Consider the following 22,037-nt stretch of genomic DNA (forward strand, 5'->3'; position numbering starts at 1 on the left):
AGTCCTGTAACACAAGGCTTGTGTGCAAACCACAAAAAATACAAGGAAATCTGTGATTTATGATTTGCATGTGCTGCAGTCACGAGAGCTGTAGTGAACAGTGATGGAAGAGTGAAATGTGGCAGATTAATATATGACTTTTGTGTTTAACTGTTCATGGAAAATCAGCGTTGCAGTGCATATGCTCCTCTTTTTGACAAATGATGGGAAAAGTTTAATGTTTTCACAACATTTTGTGTCCAGCATTTACTGTAAGAGTTCTCCTGAACTTAGGTTCACTCAGAGATAAATGCAATAGGAATTTAACCTGGGTTTATATCCGTCTTTTAGAGTGTGGTCTCATTTCCATGGCATGTCATCTTGGTCAAAAGACAGAGAGTCAGTAGGTTTTTAGGTACAATAGAAAACATTTTATAATTTTTTTCAAGGTTAATTTTGCAAAATACTTGTTTATTTTTAGTGTTTAGTGGGCAGGGCCAAACCTTCTTTGGGAGTTAACTTGATTATAAAGTATTTACAGAAAGTGTTTTGAATGAGAAGTCCAATCTGTCTCAAAATTTAAAACTATCCAAATACAAATTTGGAAATGTATGAAAGAATCCAGTGCGTTTTAGTCACCTGTGACTAATTTTATTTGCTTAGTTTTGTTCTCAGTTCGTGTTCTCTGCCATAAAGAGCTCAGGTTTAGCCCCAGAGGAACTAAGAAAATCCTTCTTCCCCTGGGAATCTGCTGTGCCAGCTCCAGGGAGGAAAGCTTTCACAGGCAATTTAGTGCAGGAAGTGCAGCGGTCACGGGAAGGATCCGGGAGCCTGAGATTTGCATCCCTCAAGTGAGGAGCCAGCAGTGGGCAGCCAGGCTCAGAGGGGATGTGCCTTCTCTTCCAGACAAGTGGGAGTCTCAGCCAAAACTGCTGCATCTCAGAAGGTCACAGTGTGACTGAAGCCACAGCTGAAAATAATGACCTGCTGCACAGACCAGCCAGGAGAAAAATGTGAATAATTCATTTCTATTCCCTCCTCTCAAACTGTGAGGATTTTGTTGCTGCTTCACAATTGTACTTGTAAGTCTAGGAGATCCTTGGTTTTGCATGTTGAAGGCCTTTCATTTTCTTGTGGGAGCTCATGGTAGAAGACGACCTAGGAACTTCCACATCAAATATCTTGATAAATTGAGTCCTGTCAGAACAGTTCCCTTTAGAAGACCCTACATAAGAACCTTGAAAAACCCTATATTTTAGCACAGTGGCTGTGAGAAATCTGCATTCTGAAAAATGTCTTTCATCAGGTTAAAGTCTTGGTGAAATTTTACCTACCTATCCTTCTAATCAAAATTGAACATTAGGACTCTGCTGTTGAAGACTTGTGCTCTGCACAACTTCTCTTTTCTTAGGGGAAAGTAGGAAATTTTCTATTGATGAAATATCCCACAATATACAGTTGCCTTAAATCCATGTTGGCATCATGCTAACAATAGCTTCTGACTTAGAAAAGTGTGACAATATTGTCAATACCTGCTATGACAGTCAGGAACTGAAATTCCCTTGGAATCAGCAGCAAAGACTGGGCCCCTTTGGAAATTCATGGTTGTACTCTCCTCCCTCCACCCCTGGTGCTGTCTGCAGGGTTTAGGTGTTTTAGATGCAGTCAGTTCTGGTGATGTAGGTGAGCCTTTGTCTTCATCCTTGGTCACTCCAACACAGCCCCTCAGAGTGACCTTGGGCTTTCTTTTACAATGGGAAACAGGCTGCTAAATTCCACTGCAGATTTGGATTATGTAGTTTCTTTTATGGTTGCCAGGTAGGATTTTTTATATGTTTTAAAATTTGTGGTTTGTTAGTATTATTTTTCCTTATTACATTTGTGATTCTTTAGGTAAGGTAATTGAAAACTGAGAGATTTTGTGTGGAAAATTAACCCTGGCTGGTCTGAGATTTTATCCTTGGAGGTGTGTAAATAACACAGTAGTAGTGATGCTTAAAAGAAAATTCATGTGTAACTGATACTTCAAATCCTCTGACTTGCTTAAGGGAAGACAAATTAAGACATACCACGCATTGAGTTCAGTTCAAGTTCACTTTTACTTCTGATTTCAATCACTGATTGTAGTGAAAGCTTCATGTGCACCAGTGCATCCAGGGGAGATTTATGCATAGGGTTAAATCTACAGTTTTACAGAAATTTCATAGTTGTCATTGTAAACTCATCATTCCCATGCAGGGCCTTCTTTGGATATTGCAGAAAGATTGATAGTTCTAGATATAATTTTAGTGACCCATAAAATGTGCATAAGTGTTGTCCATTAGTTGAGTTTGGTGTGTTTTCTGTACTTAATAACTAACAAGATGAAAAACAGTTTATGAAGCATTTGCTGCTTCTTTTTTTATATTTTTTTGTTGATCTTTCTAGAACAGATTTAAGACCATGAAGATAGTAGTAACATGCCTTTGTCGTAAGATTTTAATCTTGGTTTAAAATAAGAAACGAAGTATTGCATAGAAAATGTTTTGTACTATAGCTCTGAAAGCATTTCAGAGAAGTATTTCACTGATTCAAATATTGCAATATAAACATAGCTGTCTGTTCAGAAATTAGTTTTGACTAATGTGAGCCAACACAGATTATTGTGAATTAAATTTCCTCTGAATTAAATCTTCCTTTGTGATTAACAAAAGCCAAATGTTTATAGAAAGTTAATTTGGACTTGTTGCAGTTTCAAACTTCTGAAAATCACATATACTGAAGCATGGATTTTTCTTTTCTGATCTTGATTTATGGAATTCTGCATATATCTTGGCTGTTTCTGCAGTCTCATTGGGTGAAGCATCAAACACATAAAGTAATTCTGATATTTGGTGTCTTGTGATAATGCCAATGGCTGAATAACTGTCAGCTGCCTCTGAATTCACTAAGCATTTCAGGACACAGATAACCCTTAAGCCTTTGAAGATATCCACCTTCTTGTAGTTACAGCCATTAATAATGAGGCCAGAAAAGCGGGAAAAGGAGTCTTATGGACGGGCTTGAATCTGATTCTGCCTCTGATGTATGAGACTGGCAGGGGTACCAGAAGCAGCAGCTTGAATCTATTGTCATTTTACCTACCTTAAATACTTTCTTTTTACATAAAGCCACCTTCCTATGCATTTTGCACCTTCCTTTAGGCTGCCTTCAGGCCTGTCTGTATTGCAGAGCTGTTTTGTTGGTCTGTAGGGTAGCGGGGAACAATTGACTTGCACTTTGTCATGACAGATTTACAGCACAGGAAGACCACTTGAAAGGATGTTTCAGACTACTTTCAAATAGAATTTTTTTGTGTGTTTGATCTGGAGGAGGCAGCATGTACCTTCCTGGGGTCCCAGAGAATGGAATGGAAAGCAGGACAGACTCGTCTGTCTGAACTTTGAAGTTAAACAAGAACAAACTTTAGCCATTGTTGAAGACCTGCTCCAAACACATTTTGATGTCTAGTGTCTGATATTTAAGCATGCTATAATAGGTAGGGAAGAATATATGAGATTCACAAGGCTTGGAACAAGATACAATTTTTTAAATAAAAATTAAGATAGATAGTCATTTGTACTCCTTTTTGTTCAACTTTGTTCAAACTGCAAAGCTGCCTTCTACTGCTGACATTCCATGCCTGACAGCCTCTCCTGCAGTGGTGAGTTGTGATATGGATATTTTGGGATGCTAGACCAGATGGAGGGAAATGAACAAACTCCGTGTTTCTTAACTAAGAAATAAAAGCTCCATTTTACTTGGATATACCATTGGTGGCACTATTAATTACAATTGCCTGGACTCAACTTGTACTTTGACTGTTGTATTGTTATTCATAATTAGATGGTACACTATCAAAGCAAAAGCAGTGTCTGGCAGGTTCATATTACATGCCCACTACTTTCAGTGTAGAAAATGAAAGAAAATGGGTTGAACTGTAGAAGATGAAAATATATAAAATTTGTGATATCACAATTGCAGACACCCTGGCTATACAAAAAGATGTCAGTATTTCACTCTGCAGTCTAAATTTGCTTTTCCTATTAATTTGTTTGCTTTTGAATTATTTTGTAACAGAGCAGATTTCTTTTATTAAATAGAAATAAACTAGAAACTGAAAGAAAGTTAAAAGAAAATGTCACTCACATTTATGTTTGGACTCCCCAAGCATTTCTCTTATGGCTTCATTCTGTCTCATATTTCATACCACATTTCTGTGAAAAGTAAATGAATCACCCACATATATAAAAATATTTCAAAACACAGACAGATGGGTATGGATTTATACATGCAGAAATTTACACACATATACACAACACACATAGGTATATAAAATATGGTCTCGGAATAAGAATATATGTGTGTACAGCTATTCTGAATTCTTGGTGGTATGTTGTAGAACCCTTGGGTAAGTTTTTTATGGATTTGATTTATTGGCTGACTGAGTTGATTCATTATTTGTATATGATTTTTGCTGCTGGGTGGCCATAATTTACAATTCTGGACCTAGTTAACTCTGTGGGTGCCTAGAGTTTTCTGTATGAACATCTCCAACTATTGTTTAAAGAAATAAATGAAGTGGACTCGCTTGAATGAGCAATTTACTGATGAGGAGCAAAATATGGTCAGGCAGGCAGGTCACAGAAAATAGCTTTCAAAAAGTCTTTGTAACTCACCATACCGTCATATATTTTCTTAGCATATATGCAATAATTCATGCATCTTACAGGCAGCTGAAGATCATCTGTGAAATGCTGATCACAATCTTTTTCTCTTACTAGAATACAGTGCTATTCTTGTATTATCCTACTGGTAAATCCCTGATAGATTTGCTGGTAGGCACAGAACAAAATACTGAAGAGGCAAGAAAAGTCAAAAAGTGCCTTGGCTTCATTTGGTGTAAATGAAACATGACACTTACTTCCAGAATTAGACTTTTAGCTCTGGCAGTTAGCAAAGCCATTCTTTTCCCACGACACAACCATACCTACTAGAGCAGTGGAATAGAACTGTTTTCTGTATCTTGTTTACTAGGAAGAAAGGACTTCTCGTGGTATTCAGTATGGTCACATCTCTTCAGGCAGTTTGGGATGTAATGGTACACTCACTGCCTGTCACTTTTGCAAATTTGCTGCTGTAAAGTCCAGCTGGTGTACTTTGGGACAAGGGCAAAAATATAAGAGCCAGAGCACTCAAATAAAAATGCCGTCATTAGTTGTTAAGTATACGTAGACTATGAATAGTTGTAATTTGCAAGGTTTCATGTACTGTCTCCAAAGCTGATTTGACTCTTTACAGCTCTAAATACTGGATATGAACTTAATAAGACAAATTCAGCAGTTATTCTTTATGTGTTCCTACCAAACTTCACATGCATGTCTTCCATTGTGTTCTTTCCTACTTAAAGCCATTGGTCTGTGGTCCATAGGTATTTCTGGGATTGCCTGTTGAGCCTACATAGCCAACATAAATTGTTCATAGCTGCAGTTTTCATTTGCAATGTCATATTAAACTGAAGGGATTGTCCAGTCTTATTCAGATGGTGGGTACCTAATTTTTTAAAATGCAATGAAGAATTTTGGTAGTTGCCCACCAGGGGAAGTTCACTTCCTTCTAGCCATCTGTGACTGCTCCAGTTACAGACACGTGTAATTCCACATTCAGTGGTGGGACGTTTTATTGTAGCTGTGTAATTTATCACAATTCCATGTGGAATAACCGTCATTGTAGCGAAAGTTCTAAACCCTTCTCATGTTTTAAGGAAATCAACCGACCTAACAAAAGAAACCCCTTTGCACATGCATTCAGAATTCCATCTTGTGAGCACAGCCTCCTTCAGCATGCGTGTCACATCTTAGGAAGTCTGCCTCAACATCCATGAGGGAATGTTTCCTCTGCGTCTCCTTCTTTATCTAAATCTCAAATAACTTGCAAGAAAAGCAGCTTTCAATGACTTTTTCGGTTTTCATATGTTTCTGCTTTAATGCTTCTCTCCATCTACACTTTGAAGAAAGTCTTGTAGTGATTCCTAGAAGAAATTCCTAGAATTGTTTTTGCTTAAGGTTACAATTTGTGCAAGATATGCAGTTGTGTCAAGTTGTGGTGGATTTGAAAGGGATTTTCTTAAGTGATAAAATAACAGAGGAGCACAAATGCTACTGAATGACACTAGAATTTAGACTTTGAAGACACACACAAAAATCACTGATTTCATTTTACATGGGTTTGAAATCATCGAATGAGTTGGCAAATTCTTGTGACGTATAAATACATCTCTTTGTTCTATCCAGTGGGGTCAGTATTTATATACATAAAAGGTATATATTTCCTTATGTATCTGGATATACAAATACCCCAAAATGCAAGTGAAAGTCATTCAAAATTCGGGGGTTTTTTCTAATCCTTTGCATGCATTATTTGGAAAATCATTTCTTTCTGTGATTTAGGGACATGTAAAACAGAAATAAATACAGATAGACTTCTAGTTTTAGCTTACATCCTCTTCCCCTGCTCACCAGTTCAGGCAGTCAGCAATCTAAAACTACTTATCGATTCTTGAAAAATGTGTGTTTGCAGGTCACCTTTATTTTTTCATTCTTCATGCCTCAAATCTCCCCTGAAATTTCAGCGTTACCAGCTTTCTGAATGATAAAAGACATTTCTCTTGTGCTCTCAAGCAATGAGTGCCAAAGGCAACAGAATGAAATTTGTATGCAACACTGTCTACGCTCCACGTGTGTGTCCATTTATCTCAATAACTGACTGTCATCTTTGTGCCTGTACATCCTACAACGACAATCAGAGCCCAACACTGCTCGAGATGTCAAATTTCCAGGGATAGATTTCTAGCTGCAGGCAACTGGAGCTAAATACCTCATATTGAGAACACTCTCCTCCTTGTCACTGACCACATTATAGCCTTTTATGTAGCTTCATATGTGGCTTTTATTTATTGTCTACTTCCACCCATGTCTTGAACTGCAGTGGCTTTCAAAAGTGATAGGGCTTGTAAGCATATGTGCACTTCAGAATGTATTTTCTGTAATTAAGGAAGTTTCTTTGTATATCAAAGTAAACATGGTATATATGCAGCTGCCTACACAAATTTTGCTGCATTTTGGTGAACTTTGCAACTTGTTCAACCATTTGGTCAATAGAATGGGAGAATAAATCCTTTTAAAGATCAGGCATTTTCATATGCATTTAATGTGCACTTTTATATAACATAATAAGATTTGGAATCACAAAGGCAAGTGTGTTTTCTGATTTGGGGGTTATTGGAATTCTGTTATCTCCCAAAAGCTGAATTCAAAATTAAGAGCAGAATGTTATTCATTTCCCAGTAAGAATATAATTGCTTCCGCTCATATTCTTATCAGCATTTAAGCTTACTTTATTTAAGGTGAAGAACTAAAGAATAAAGGATTTCCTTCACTTCCTTAAGAAATGAAAACCAAAACAAACACAAAATTCATGAATAATAATGAGCACAACCAGCACCAGGATAGCAGGCACATATTTCTTGTCAAGAAAAAGTAATTGCAGCACTTGATGTGAAAATGAGATTTATGTCTCGTGCTAATTTTTACTCTCCACCTGATTGTATCAGTACATGGGAAGGAATTGTAGTCCTTCTGTCTAACAAGCATTAAACAGGCTGGTGAGCAGCCAGCAATGCATTACATAGAACGAAGAAAAAAACTAACAAGTTTCCAAATCTCAGAGATTTTAAAATACTGATGTAAAACTAAAACACAAGCTTTTTGCATAAGAGAAGGAAATTAGACTAATAGTAATTTTTTTCCACTTTTTTTTAATGTGATATGGAAAACCACAGATGGCTTGTTCTGTTTTATTATCTGTAACAAAATATTTTCTAAGCTATTAATATTAAATTGATAATTCATATTGAAGTATTTTTGTTATCCTTGATTTGTCCTAGATCAGAGGAGGAAAGCTCATGATCACATACACAAGAAAGAACGATGCTGGCAAATACGTTTGTGTTGGAACAAATATGGTTGGAGAACGTGAAAGTGAAGTTGCAGAGCTCACTGTTTTAGGTAAGAATTCCTTTTAGACTCCATTGATGAAAATGTCCATCTTTTGTTTTTCCTGGTAAGCCTTTCTCTAAACATTATTCTGATCCATTTCTTTTTCAGTGCTGAACATGTTTTTCTCATAGTTGAGATCTAGTAAATAGAAGGAAGGTGATGGCTCTGCAGCTCACCTTGGACAATTTTTTTCTGTTATAAGATGCTCTTGTATTTAATGTTCAAACTGAAAATAATTCCAGTGTCCATGACTGGATCAGTATTGTGAAATAACAGGAAAACAAAAATTAACAAGTTTAAGAAGCAGAGGCTGAGTTTTTCTTTCTTACTGGAGAGAATCAGAATTACTCTAAATTTCTATTTGGAATAATTATCCATTTATAGGAATGTGTGCTGAGTGTTGTAAAACTACAACAGATCTGCTTGTTCAAGTGATCCTGTTGATAGTCTGAACGTCAAAAACTATGTTTTCATTTAAGATAGCTGAGCTTAGCTGAAAATTGCATGTTTTGTTCCAACATCAGGAAGGAAGCTGTACGTCCACCTGCAGTCTCAGTATTCCATCAGCATAGGAGAATTTAGGTGCTTTTCCTTCAAAATATGTCCCATTTTACTTTAAAGTAGAGGATGCTTGAGATAGCTTGATTGCTTCTGGGGAAAAAAAAAAAAAGCTGTTGCATTTTGGAATTGGATGAGACCATCCAAGCCCTGGTTCACAGCACACTGGTTTCCATCACAATCCTGCTGCAGTAATAGTAGCTTGTTGGTGGGTTTATTTTTGTTAAATTAATGTTTAAGAGCTGTCTTGTCTGTCTTGGGCACTTTTATATGTCTTCCCTACATTGCTGAGCTAGGACTCAGGCGACTTGAAGACCTGTTCAGAGTTTCATGTGAAGCAGGGGTTTCCTAAATAAAACAAGGTTTTATGCCATCTTAGAATTGTTCAAACTGAATATCCAGGAAGAAAGTGGTGTGTAACCCTTTAGAAGCTGAGGAACTTGTGCAAGTTAATTTTGGTTTTGTATAAACACTTTTGAAGCACTAGGGGAGGAAGTTTATTGTCAAATAGACTTTCAGAACTTTCAAGCAAAATCTAAACTTGAAAGTAAATTGTAATTACATGAGTAAAGTCCTGGCACCAGGCTCCAATTTAACTGTACCATGTAATAACTCATCACTAGTCTGCTGCCAACCAGAGAATCATGGGCTGGACTGTTTGATAACTTAGGCTGAAAAATTACTTCTCTTGCTAAGCACCTGTAAGAGGGGTGCATTGCAGGCAGAGCTCTGTCTGGCTTTTTCTTCATCTCTTGTTCCTTTCAGGCATATTTCAGATTTTCAGCCTGGGGAAACTAGCAAGGTTTTGTTCTCAAATGAGTCAGTAAGGATTTGAATGTCTTACCAGCCCGTGTCTAGAAATCTTTAAAACACCTTATTCTTTCAACTGAGACTTGGATATGCGTGAAAAAGCACAAGTAATATGCTGACTTCATATATTAAATTTTTTCTGCATTAATCTTCTGTTTATGAGGTTTGGTTATTTAGAAGTTGAACTTTTGCTTCTGTGTCTCTGCTTTAGATCAGAGGGAGGACTGTGTGCCAGAAACTGTAATATTAGAAAGTTTCAAAGTGATCCTTGCTAAGCTTTCCTTGTATGTACCAAATAATCATGTGACAAAGATAGATTCTTAAATCAGTGCTGATTCCCCCTATCCATTTCTGCATTTGGGTAAGAGTGTTATAAATGGGCAGACAAAAACTTGTGGAAGTTCATTACTCTTCCTTTAGGAAACTGATCTGGAGAACAATGTGCCTCTTGTGGGCAGCAGTCTTGGTCTTACCAGATCAGTCCTTTTTCTCTTGCATAGTTAAGTTAAATATTCTTCCCCAAACTATTCCTACTCTGAGATTTAATCTGGATGTTCTTTTCTTACATTCAGGTTTGATTTTTTCGGCACCTACAAGAAAGGGGCCAGTGTAGGGAGTTGTCTATATTTGTATCTTTTTAATTTACAGCTAGATTTATGTCTGTAGATCTCTGTTTTATTTCTCTCTTCTTGTATATTAACTCAGTCTAGACCTGACAGCTTAAAGATCAACTTGCTATTTCATTTAACAATATTTCCTACCATTGCCAGCAAAGTTAAGTTTTCTGCAACACAAGTGTCCAGCTGGTCTGGACATCCTCAAGAGTAAAGGAAGATTTTTATTTTTTTTAATAAGGTTTTGTTCAGTTCATATTTCCTTTCTGAACCATTAAGTTGTTGTAATATTGAATCTGTGTCTGCAAATCCAGAGTAATATTTAGAGCTGCTTTTCTCAAACATAAATGTGAGACATGAAGAGCATGGGATTGTCTCTTTATCCTTCTGTCTGGTTGTTTTGTACTCCTGTGAGAAATTTGTGGTGTATTTTGGGGTATTCGCACTTCCTGATGGTGCCAATGGCCTCAGACTGTTGCAGTTCCAGGAAGATGATATTTATATCTTTAGTACATTCAAGTCAAAACATGCAACTGCCTTCTCAACTCCCTCAGAGCTTTCACAGGTTTATAGACAAAAAGTTCATCTGCCTTAGGCAAAGGAACCTGCCAAACACTCTCCTGTTAAACCTTCCCAGTTCTTTTATGGACATGCTGTTGTCATCTGGTGCTGCTCTTCTAGATGGGTCATTCCTGGAATATTCCAGAAATTATTAAAACCACTTTTATCCTTGGGAGTGTGCAACCTCACTGCAGTGCAATTATGACAGTATGAATGGCCCAGCAACCTACAGCTTTGAATCTTGTTACAGGTAAAAAAGTGCATCAACACCTTTCCTGAAATTCACAGGGTTTACCAGAACAACACAGCCTTAGTACACTGAGGTCACCTTTTTGTTCCAAAAAGTCTGAGCATAAGTGTGCAGCAATTAATCTGACTCTGGTGAGCCAGGACTTGGGTCATCCATGTCCTGCAATTTAAGTCAGGGATAGCAGCAGTTTTGATGAACAAAAACTACAGAGAGGACATTCTGGGTTTTTTTGGGCTTGTTTTACTCCATGTGTGCTGGTGAAAGAAAAAGTTGCCTTTCAAATGCAGCATTGGAAATCATCGCATGGAGTGCTTGCTGCTGCTGACACCTGTGAGGAACCTCACAGAGACCCTATGCAATCTGAACACAGAACTGCTGGATTAACCCTTGTTTTCCTTTCCTTTCCCTTTAGAGAGACCATCTTTTGTGAAGAGACCGAGCAATTTGGCAGTGACTGTGGATGACAGTGCGGAGTTTAAGTGTGAGGCAAGAGGAGACCCAGTCCCTACAGTGAGATGGAGGAAAGATGATGGAGAGTTGCCAAAAGCAAGGTGCAGTACTTGGAGTTACCCTTTTTATAACACCAATTTGGTGTATGATGGGCCATTCAGTGATTGACAGCTAGAATTTCTTTGTCTTGAATACAAAAGGCCTGCCTTGATCCAGTTAAACATTTCTAATTAGCACTGAGCTCTAGTTGAATTTACGAGTTATGTTGAAACTTAATACCAACCTGTTTTCAAGCTTTTGTTGTGACAACACATGACAAATATAACGTAAAACAACTAATTTCAGCCAGTAGTATCAGATACAGAATAATTCTTCACCTGAAGAGTCTTCAGTGATTACTAAAAGTTTTGGAGAATATATAACAAATAGTAAAAGAGATTACAACATCAAGAAGTATATATTGCAATTGCAATTGATGTAAAATGTAGTCTGGCAATGTAGAAAGCTGCATTGGTTATACATGTTTTTGTTGCTAGGTTTACAATGAACTTTTCTTTTGTTATTGCTGTAATTCAGGCCAAAAAGTAAAACACACTATTAAAAATAAACACATCCTGTGATGGATCAATATAGAGAAAGATTAAATACTCTTTTACTTATTTGAAATCCTAATTATCAGGTTAAAAAACTTTCAGGGAGTGGACTGAAAGAAGAAACACTTTAACAGGGTTGGATTTGTAAGTTGGCCACTTAATTTTTATATACAGCTTCTTGGTAATGTAGTCTATAGCTTTAATAAAAACTATAATTTTTAGGAGAAAAATCTACTTATCATAAATAGAAACACATTGACTGCATTTTACATAAAAGAGAGAAAGGTGATGAAAGGAAAGAAATTGGTAAAAGGCCACATTGTCCTTTAGGAAAAAAAGAAAAAATTGTGATTTATCTTGACTTTCAAGAAATTCTGATCTTCTTGTGAGCAATATTTTCTTTTCAACCATTTAAAAAAAATCTGTCATTCAGATGGAGAATAATAAATATTGTTATAATTGCTTGTAAAAATAATTCTAACAATTAAGATTTTCTGCATTAGGTCTTTGCCATTGTGTGCAAATAATATCAGAATAAGGTTTTCAAATACTTGGGTATATTTTGGTTTTAAAACTTTATTTTGCATTATCAATTTATGAGTATCTATACTTTTTTTTTTTTTTCCTTGTGGGAAATACAGAAATAAGAATATTTTTAGAGCAAATCCCCCATGTTTTTACCCTTTACAGAAATTGTACAAAATTCTGTTATTCATTGTTAACTACTATGTATATTTAAAGATACGAAATCCGTGATGATCATACCTTGAAAATCAGGAAAGTTATGGCAGGAGACATGGGATCATACACTTGTGTTGCAGAAAATATGGTTGGAAAAGCTGAGGCATCAGCAACTTTAACAGTTCAAGGTAAGATTGTTTCTTTGCAAAGAATGAAGTTGAATAAAGTTGTACTAGAATAAGTTGATTTTTCTTTGTACAACAACTCTAGACATAAAAAAATGTGAAAATACAAATTTGTCTTGAGTTGTATTCTGAAGAAATGGAAACACTTCACATGTAAGATTTTTTAAGCAGTCTTTACAATGCTGGAATGGGGAACTGAGTATGTTTTGAATTTCAGTTCTTCAGTTTCAGAATCAAGTCACTTCCAATCTTTGTATCTGAAACACAGAAAGAAGAAAGACAGTGTTACTAAGCTGCATTGTTTTAATTCAAAAAGAAAGAGTTGCAAGTTCAAGTATCTGCCAAGTTTTTTCAATTAAATATGGTAGAGAAGCAGTGAATGATAAATCTGTTTGTGTGTCTTTTAATACACTAACCCAGACCACTGGAATTCCTGTTGCTTTTTCATTATGAAAGCGTATCGTGGCACTACTGTTTCTTTGTAAGATAAAAATTCAGTGGAACTCAGTGAACTAATATGTATAAAAATCCTTCACTGCCTTTATATACACAATCCAGATGTTCACTATTCAGATAATCCCTCTCTTCCTTTCCTGGCTAGCAGACAGGCAATGATGTCATCCTGATGCTTTTTTCTGGGCACTGATGGTCCTTCTGTCCTTTTCTCTGTTCAGTGGGAATTAGTTATTACAGAGTTCTGGGGAAGTATAGGATTAAAAGTATTTTATTTGGTAACAGACCTCTATTTTGACACATTTACTGTAACAGGAAAGGTCTTGCCCTGAACCTGCTCTCCTTTTTCCACCAGAAACATTTGGTGTCCCTCTGTTAGGAAAGTATTGAATTCTTTCGTTGAAACTCTCATAAAACCAAGAATTTTGAGATGTTCGTTTTGTTTGCCACCATGATGCTTATACATCAAAACTCATACCTTATGTTTATAAAATAACCAGCTCTCATGCTCAGTGTTGGAGAATAAAGGATAAACTTGTGAGCAGTAAGCACAGTTGATCCAAAGGAAAAAGACTGAATTATTTCTTAAATAATGATTTGTTCTGAAGATCACATCTTAAATCAACTGGTAATCTTGTAAAATTAAAAAAAAATCCTGTTACTATTGAGAAAATTTGCTTTAATGACTGTTTGAGCAGTTAAATTTCTGGAAATAAACTCTTGGTAGCCCTAATCTTTCATATTCCTATTCAAAATAATAAACAAAAACATACTTGAAATCCCATTTAGCTTAATGATGCTAATAGATATAAAATTACTTAAGTATGTAGATGTTAGAAATTGAATGAGATCTTTTTGATAATAAACTGGTATTTTTAAAGAAGGAGATCATAGCCTAAGTCCTGATCCATCAAGATCCTAATTTTTAAGTGTTTGTATTACACAGTAGATATTTACAGTGTGGCAGCTTTGCTCTGAGGATATTGTTATGGGATAATTTGTTTCCCAGTGTGAATGGATTACCTCCTGAGCCATTTGTCTGCACTAATGTCTTCATAGGAGGGATTGATGTGAGAAACTGTAATGTGCAGGGACAATTTGTAGTTGGTAATGAAATAAATTATGACCAAAATCCATTTATTAGCGTATCCAAGAGACCAAGTTTTATGGGAGGGGAAAAAAATACTCCTCTAGCAAATGGATTTTCCATTCAGATTTTTTCACATTTTTCCTCCGTTTTCTGCCTTCTCACGACACCCTCCTCTCCTCTTCACTTGTTAAAACATGTTTGTTTTTTTTCCTAAAGGGTCAGCTTTTTGTCTATGCTGTTACTAGAAAAGTAGACTGATCTTGCTTCAGCTTTAAAATAAGATTGCTCTGACTGTTTGTGGACACACAGTTCTTTGAATTTTTTGTTGGTACACTGCTTTTTTATGATTTTATGGGGTTTTTTTCCTGCCTGATTCAAGGAATCCAACTGGCAACTCTTTTCTGCACTTTTGGTTATCATCACATGATCTGTTGACTATAGAGTCTAGTAAATGTGTGTTCTGCAGTGCCAAACTGAGTTATTTTTGTTGCCTATTTGTAAACAGAGGGCTGCACTGCCAATCACAGCTTCAGACATTACAGCTGCCACTGTGCAGGCATGTTAAATTCAGCAAAGGGCAAGGAGGGGGCTTGGCGTGGGTTTGAGTGGGTTCGGGTTATTTGTGGAGCTTTGGTTTGGGTTTTTTCCTCTTCAGTATCTCAGCAACAGGCTGAGGTATTTCTGTGCCAGACTCTGTGCCAGAGGACGAATATGAGAGCTGTCAGTGGTGACCCAAGACGTGTGTCCATGACAGATGGGGACTGTCCCTTCCCTGACCAGTGTCTGCACAGCGGGGCTGTGGCTGGGAGTGAAATGTGGCAGGGCTGCCAGCAGTGCTCTTCAGGGCCTTGGGGTTGGCAGCACTAAGAAAGGGATTTATCTATTTCTCTACTCATCATTTCCACTCACACCATGGCTGACCCCAGCGTGCTGTCTCCTGTGGAGGGTTATCTAATGCCCTAAAAGGTGGAGCGTGCAGCACCAGGGCAATTGAGATATGCAGCTGTCAGGGAGGTGTGGATGGGAGGTGGTGAACAGCTATCCTGGGTCTCACAGGGAGCTGCCCTGGGTCCCACAGGACCCTTTCCTCCTGCTCACCTCTGCCTCCTGCCTGATGCATTCCCTGTTTTGGGAATGCTCAGGAATGCTGCACGGCCCCAGCGCTGCCTCTGAGCTGGGAGCCAGCCCAGGCCAAGTCGCTGGACTAGGAGCTGTCAGCTCAGATAGTTCAGCTCTCCCTCTCTCTGTGTAATAAACTGTTAGCTGTAGAAAATACAAGAGAGGGGAGGGAATATCAGTTCCATTTTTATGTTCTTCCTTCTCATGGCACTGGCGTCACAGATGCTGGTTATTGGAATCACTGTTTTCCTCTGTACAGGCTCCTAACTTTGGGGGCCATAAGTGTTTTCTGCATACAGATGTTGTATTCTTACTGTGACTTCAGCCATGTTCATAAACCAAATTTGGAGTTCTGTATTGACGTAGTGAAGTTTGAACTCTTCCTTTAGTGTTTTACTCCTGCAGTTTAGAAGCATTTCCATCCCTAAAACTGCCAAGTTATCTTATTGTCTCCTTGGAAAATTAAATAGTTAAGGAAATGTAATCCTGATGTTGTTTCCATATACCTAAAATTGGAGAGTTCTACCCTCTGTTTTCATTTTGCAGCAATGTGTACTGCATCTGCAAGGCATCCAGAGACATGGCTAAATACATGTGGAAGCATTTCATTCAGGAGATGATTAATTATTAAATAAATACCTCAATCAGTACATAATGCCAGGAAGCAGCCCAGAGTACAATACATAATATTTTGCCAACACATTATATTTCACCAAGTAGCTAATGTACTTCAGAAAAGGAAAAAAATTGACCAAAAAATGCCATCACTGGAACCAGTGGACTTGTCTCTTGCTCTAGCAGTAAGCAAGCTGGATATATTTATTGTATTTATATTATATTGTATTTGATATATATGCAAGATGCATTTCATGTTTTGTGTAGGTTTCTATTATGTGACTTGCTTATTTTTATGCCTCAAAGCAGGACTGAAGAAAATATAATATTATATATTTCATTACTACATATATAATTGAAAACAATGTTCCTAAGACACACAGAATTACCAAAAATGCATACTTCAGAACTTCAGTACTAAGAGAAAGTTAGTTTTACCATTAATGCAAATGGAAGCAGGGTATCTTCAAGAATCAGCAAATCTCACATTTAACCAGGAAAATGCTCTCAAGCAAATCTAAGAACCAAAGGTTTTACATGTTCTCACCTACTTCCATTTGCTTTGCTGCCATTCGCGGTACTTAGTTTGGCTTTTTTGACATCTAATTTTGTAATAAGTGTATAATTTCTGGTGAAATGAGCTGTTCTCTCTGAAACACACCAGTGTAAGTTAGGGCTCCAGTGGCAGCCCTGATCTGCAGCTGGCCAGGAACCCTCACAGCAGTGGCAGTGTAGGCGAGACTCAGCAGGAATTAGGAGCAGCAGCTCAAGTGGCTCAGCTGGCTTCAGGATTCACAAGGGTGACACCAACACTGGCTGTGGGTGACTGTGGTCACTCAGCAGCAGATTGGTAGTGAACAGAAATATTTTGAGTTCTTCTTAGCTCTCCCTACTCAAGCAGTGGCTCTGGAGGAGTGTGCAATACTTGGTACAGAGCCCTGCCTAAACTACAGCTAAACCTGCTGCAGCAGTGACTGAACTGTAACATGTAAATTTTGCCATTCAAAGGCACTAAGCACATTCAGCGTTATCTGTTTGGCAGGAAAAAAGAAGAATTCCTATGGAAATTGTAGCAGCCAGTTCATATTTTACAGTGGCAATCTCTGATACCAAACCTTTTTAGATTATGATGTCTTTAATTTTTGGGTTAACAGAGCTTGTCTGCAAGGTAGATAGAGAGTGGAACTTTTGATAAGTGACTCCTGGCTGTGATTTTTCTGTTCGAGTCAACTGACAAGGAAATTTAATCTGAAAAGGTGGCACATGCTTCAGGACTGGAATTTCCTCCTCCTTCCACCTCCTCTTTGTGCAAGGTAGCTTCAAGGCACACAGTGAAGACATCTATTTGATAAGGTTTCTGGGAAGGGCTGCAAATACCACCCGGAATATAAAGGAATAGGATTTGCTCTTTCATCTGTCTGATACCATATAAATATTTCCACTGTGTCAGGCTGCTGGTACACATTATAAGTTGGCTGTAAATGTAACTGAATTAAGCATTAAAACAACAAAGACAAAATTCAGAATTTTATGGGATCACAGAAATGCTGCTGAGCAATTGCTGTACAGCAATTATTATGCATTGTAGTGAACCTTTCACAGACTCAGGGCTGAATTGAACCACTGGAATTTTAAAACTAGTATTGGATTTAGGTCTGAACTTGTCTTCATGTCCTCTCTTTAAATCAGTATTTCTTCCTTTGAAAGAACTGTTTTGGTGCAGTAGTCTGCCTTCAGTCCCTTGAAAAAGGAAGTAAAAATAATGATTGTCCAATGAACTTCAGGATTTTTTTAATTAGTAAACTTTTGGCAGGATGAATGAAGGAGGCCATCTCCTGTGATTTCATAGCTTAAAGAGCCCATTTCCCCCTTAATGACTGCAGTAAACTCTGATAACATGTCAGATTTCTATCAAGGATCTGAGGAGTTTGACTGCCACCAATTTCTGGTGAAAGAATAGAAATCTTAAAAGCTAATCAGCAGGAAATGAGAAAAATGTCTGAAGAGGAGATTAAAGCCCTGAAGGTTCTTGTCTTACTGATGCAACTGATGAACACTAAGATTCCTGAAGCATTTCTAAAATATGGATAAAAGAAGCAATCTGTAAGTGTTTTAGTAAATATCTGCTTCCATGCTTTTTAAGTGCTAAATGGATGTTGGCTTGGTTTGGTCTGATTCAGTTTGGTTTTTTACATAGAACCTCACGACAGTGACAACAGTATTTTACAGGAGAATGACACAGAAAAACTTCTGAGATTCCTTCATCCAGTTTGGTACTTTGAAACAAGGATTTGAGACAGATGTTTTTAAGCATGTAGAACAGGCATCCAAATAATTTGGAAAAACGTTTTTACAGAAATAGGTTGAAGCTAGAGTCTTTTTAGTGCTTAAAGGGAATTATTTACTTTACAGTTGTCAAAAATTGTGCATTTTAATCACTCAATGCAGAGAATTGAAGCAAGTAGGTTTGTGTAGCATACTTCAGCACTCAGTGCCTGAAATTTCCTAAATCCCATGGCTGTGGAAAAAGCAATTGTTTTTGTATCAGGTTTCACTGCTGCAGACTTACTGTGACTGCTGTTCTAAAGATAACATTTCAATAATTCTTTCTTTGAAATAAGCAAAGTAGAATTTTACTACAAGTTGTATAACTTGAAGATTTTTAGGTTAATGAATAAATCAGAGTGCAGGGAATAATAATTTTAATTGGTTGTTCAGCAAACTACTTCTGCTATACATTCATTCTGAAATAAACTTCAGCTTTAATAAATTATGCTGACCATCTGTAAAAAGGTAATAGACACTTTATTTTTGTCTAGTTCATAGCCTGTGAGTAATACAGTGATGCAGTACTGTCCCCTGCTTTTGTTAGTTTACTTGCATCAGCAATTTCTGAATTGGTCTCAGAGAATTGAAAAATGCTGAATAACAGTGCATTCAAACATAATTTTGATAAGCTGTTTTGAGTACCATTTGTTAGTACTCCATCAACAAATGTTTCTTGTGTTGTGTTTTGTTTGAACACTAAAATGCTTTGTTGCTAGGTGCTGAACAACACTTAAGAACTAGTAATAAAGTATTTTTCTGTCTTTATATGTGGACTTGATTGCCTTGTAGACTCAATATCAAAACCTTCCAGTATAAGAAAAAAAAATTCCTTGTTCAGGGTGAACTGTTATATATAAATTATCATTTTCTGCAGGAGGTATTTGCATGCTTCTCTTGTCCTATGACCACACACTAATTCCCAAAGTTTGGGATGACTTTTTTTTTACCCTTTTAAGTATGAAATAGGATGACAGGACAGAGAAACAAAAACAAAGTCCTCATCTGGATGGATGAGGTTGCTTGTTCTGTTCTCATAAATGCTCCATGCTCTCTAAACACAGGACTGGCAGGGATTCTGTTCTCTTTTTGTCTCTCTCTGGCCTATGAGAGCCCACTTAGGACTTGCACCTCTTCATATTAGAAAGCTGCTCTCTGTTTTGACACAGTTAAGATCACACACTGGGTCTCAGTACAGAGCAGGGAGTCGCCTGAGAGTTCTGGTTTTGTCCAGTCATCCACCAGCAAGGTCTTATGGCCCTTTCAGACTGCCAGCAACTTTTGATAGCATTGACATCTTTTGACAGAGAACTGTATGAAAACCAGGCCAAGTGTCCCTGAATTTTTTATTTTTATTTTATTTTGCAGAATATCCTTATTTCCTAAAGCATCGTGTTCCCATTTCTGCCTTGATGACAGTAAAAATTCTTGGTACATGGTGGATAGTCTGGCTTGCATAGAATTCTTACACATTGTAATTTTTGCTGCCTGTAATTAAATTTTGTTAATATGTCACAGTTACCTTCCTGTTAACCTTATTGAAACATAAGTTGGGATGTTAGTGTAGACTTGGTTGTATCTGTGTGGGGGGTATGGCATCCCCATGAGAAGAAATCCAGGTTTCTTTCAGAATAATACATTTCACTTGAGAGTATTCCTCACTGAGTACTACATGCCCAAACCAACATTTTTTAATGATCACAAGTTAGTGCACTGCAGAGATTTATTGTCCTTCCATTTTGAGTGTGTGTTGGTATCCGTTGATCATGGGCCTTGGCCACTTTTCACAAATAGCTTTAACTTGTTATAAGAAGGTTGCTATGGATTTCAAGTTCTCCTTTCCAAGAAGTACTCTGTGCTATCATAAACAGCTGGGGAAAAAAATCCCACTCAGTTTCCTTTTCAGTACTACTATCTTCAACTGTACGTCGAAAAATGCAGTAGGAAGCTCCTAAGAATTCTTCAAATAGTATCTATCTATCATAATCTTTTTGTACTTCTGCACAGTTTATTTAAAATCCATCCTTTTTCACTCTTTTAAAAGGCTTTAGTATAAATATTTGTAGCCACAACTACTTAGATTGCAGCAGTGTCTAAAATTACCTCAGTTCATTTAAAACACAGGGGAAGACAACTCTTCTCTGAAAAGAGAAGCCTGGGAAACAGGACTTGACAGTGTACCACATTACTCTAGTTTTTAAATAGATGGAATTAGACTCATCGTAAGAGTGCTCTCTAAATTATCTTTGGTTTATAGTGTGGATTAGGAGGATCTAGAGCAAGGAAGGGGGAAGTTAGACTGGGAGAGAAACTTCTATAAAATATTAAATCCCCCTCTCTCCTTCCCTGTCTTCTACCCTCCATATTTCAGATTTCTCTTTGTCACCTCAAGGCAGTGATTACAGGTTTTATACGCATTTTAAACTGTGTAGTACATGTATAAACCTGAGAAGTGCTACCTTTAAATCTGCACTGTGAAGCCTTTTTCCACATTTTTGGTTTTTTATAGTAGAAATCTTCATTGAATCCTGCAAGAGGATAGATTCTGATCTATCTCAATTTTTTTCCTAGTATCATTTGCAAAGCAAAAAGTCTCATATGAGTACATTTCACACACTGTTGCCTTTCCACAAATTTTTGTAGTGGATTCCTCACACATACAGGCAAACATGCACTATTGTGTAGCCCTTTTCATCTTGATTTTTTAAAGGGAAAATTCACTACCTTCTTCAAATGAGACTTTATTTAATTACACAACTGATACACAGCTAAAACAGAGCCAGATTTTACTGTCCAGCCTCTTGAACCAGAGTTGAGGGAAGAAACACCTCTCAGCTTAAACTAAATCTCAGAATGGCCAGAAATCCATAAGGAGTTAATGCCATTTTGTTGCTCTTGAAATGAGAATAGCACCCAAGCAGGAGGTTTGGTAAATGCACAGATCTTGTGGTGTTTATCAGCAGAGGGTGGAGTTTAAACCACCAAGGAGAGGAAGAAGGTTTGAGACGTTTTAGTGCCAATAGGGGAAACAACATGGTCTCAAAAAATTGCTTGTTGCTCCCACTGCAAAGGAGGGAGAAGGCACATTCCTACTTGCTGCAGGATGGAGAAACACTGATTTTGAGTCCATGGTGCTTGAAGCTCATCTCTAGAATTGATTCTGGAGTTGGTGATGTTGGGCTGCCAGGCTGCATGTGTTATGATATCCGTGTTTAGGGTGTTCCAAAGCCTTACCCTGGCCTGTGTCTCTCCCTGGTATGTGCAGCAGCTCCAGAAACTCTGACATTTCCAAGGCTGTGTCTGTCCTGTCAGCACCAAGGAGTGACACGTGCCTTTTTTCCTGCTCAGACCACTTTCCCCTGGAGCACATCAGCTCTCCTGAGTGCACAGAGGCGCCAGCCCTTTTCCTTTCTTTGGGTTTCATGTCCAGAGGCACAGGCTAAATCCAGCCTGCCAGGCATGTGCCATGTGCTGGGAATGAGAGCATGTATCCTGCCCTGCATGGTCAGAGGCAGTGTCAGGATGATGTGGCCACCAAGTTTCCAGACTGGAGGAAGTGCACAGTGACAAGTGCAGGTGGCAGCCCCTCAGTACCATGAGGGTGGCACTTTTTGTGCAGGGCATAAACTCCAGCCAGCCTCTTTCTCTGTTACTGCCCAGCATATGCTGTGGTTTAACC

The 22,037-nt window shown here is 37.7% G+C and overlaps 1 protein-coding gene across 1 annotated transcript in view; it reads left to right on the plus strand.

Moving 5' to 3' along the window:
• The window catches only part of ROBO1 (roundabout guidance receptor 1), a 595,330-nt gene that overhangs the window by 501,447 nt on the left and 71,846 nt on the right, over positions 1–22,037 (plus strand). The window contains exons 5-7 of the mRNA XM_059872698.1: positions 7,943–8,063; positions 11,260–11,398; positions 12,632–12,759. Coding sequence (XP_059728681.1) covers positions 7,943–8,063; positions 11,260–11,398; positions 12,632–12,759 — 388 coding nt within the window. The remainder of the gene's footprint in view (positions 1–7,942; positions 8,064–11,259; positions 11,399–12,631; positions 12,760–22,037) is intronic.

This window comes from Haemorhous mexicanus, chromosome 2 (genome assembly GCF_027477595.1).
Source record: "Haemorhous mexicanus isolate bHaeMex1 chromosome 2, bHaeMex1.pri, whole genome shotgun sequence".
NCBI classification, from domain to species: Eukaryota; Metazoa; Chordata; class Aves; order Passeriformes; family Fringillidae; genus Haemorhous; species Haemorhous mexicanus.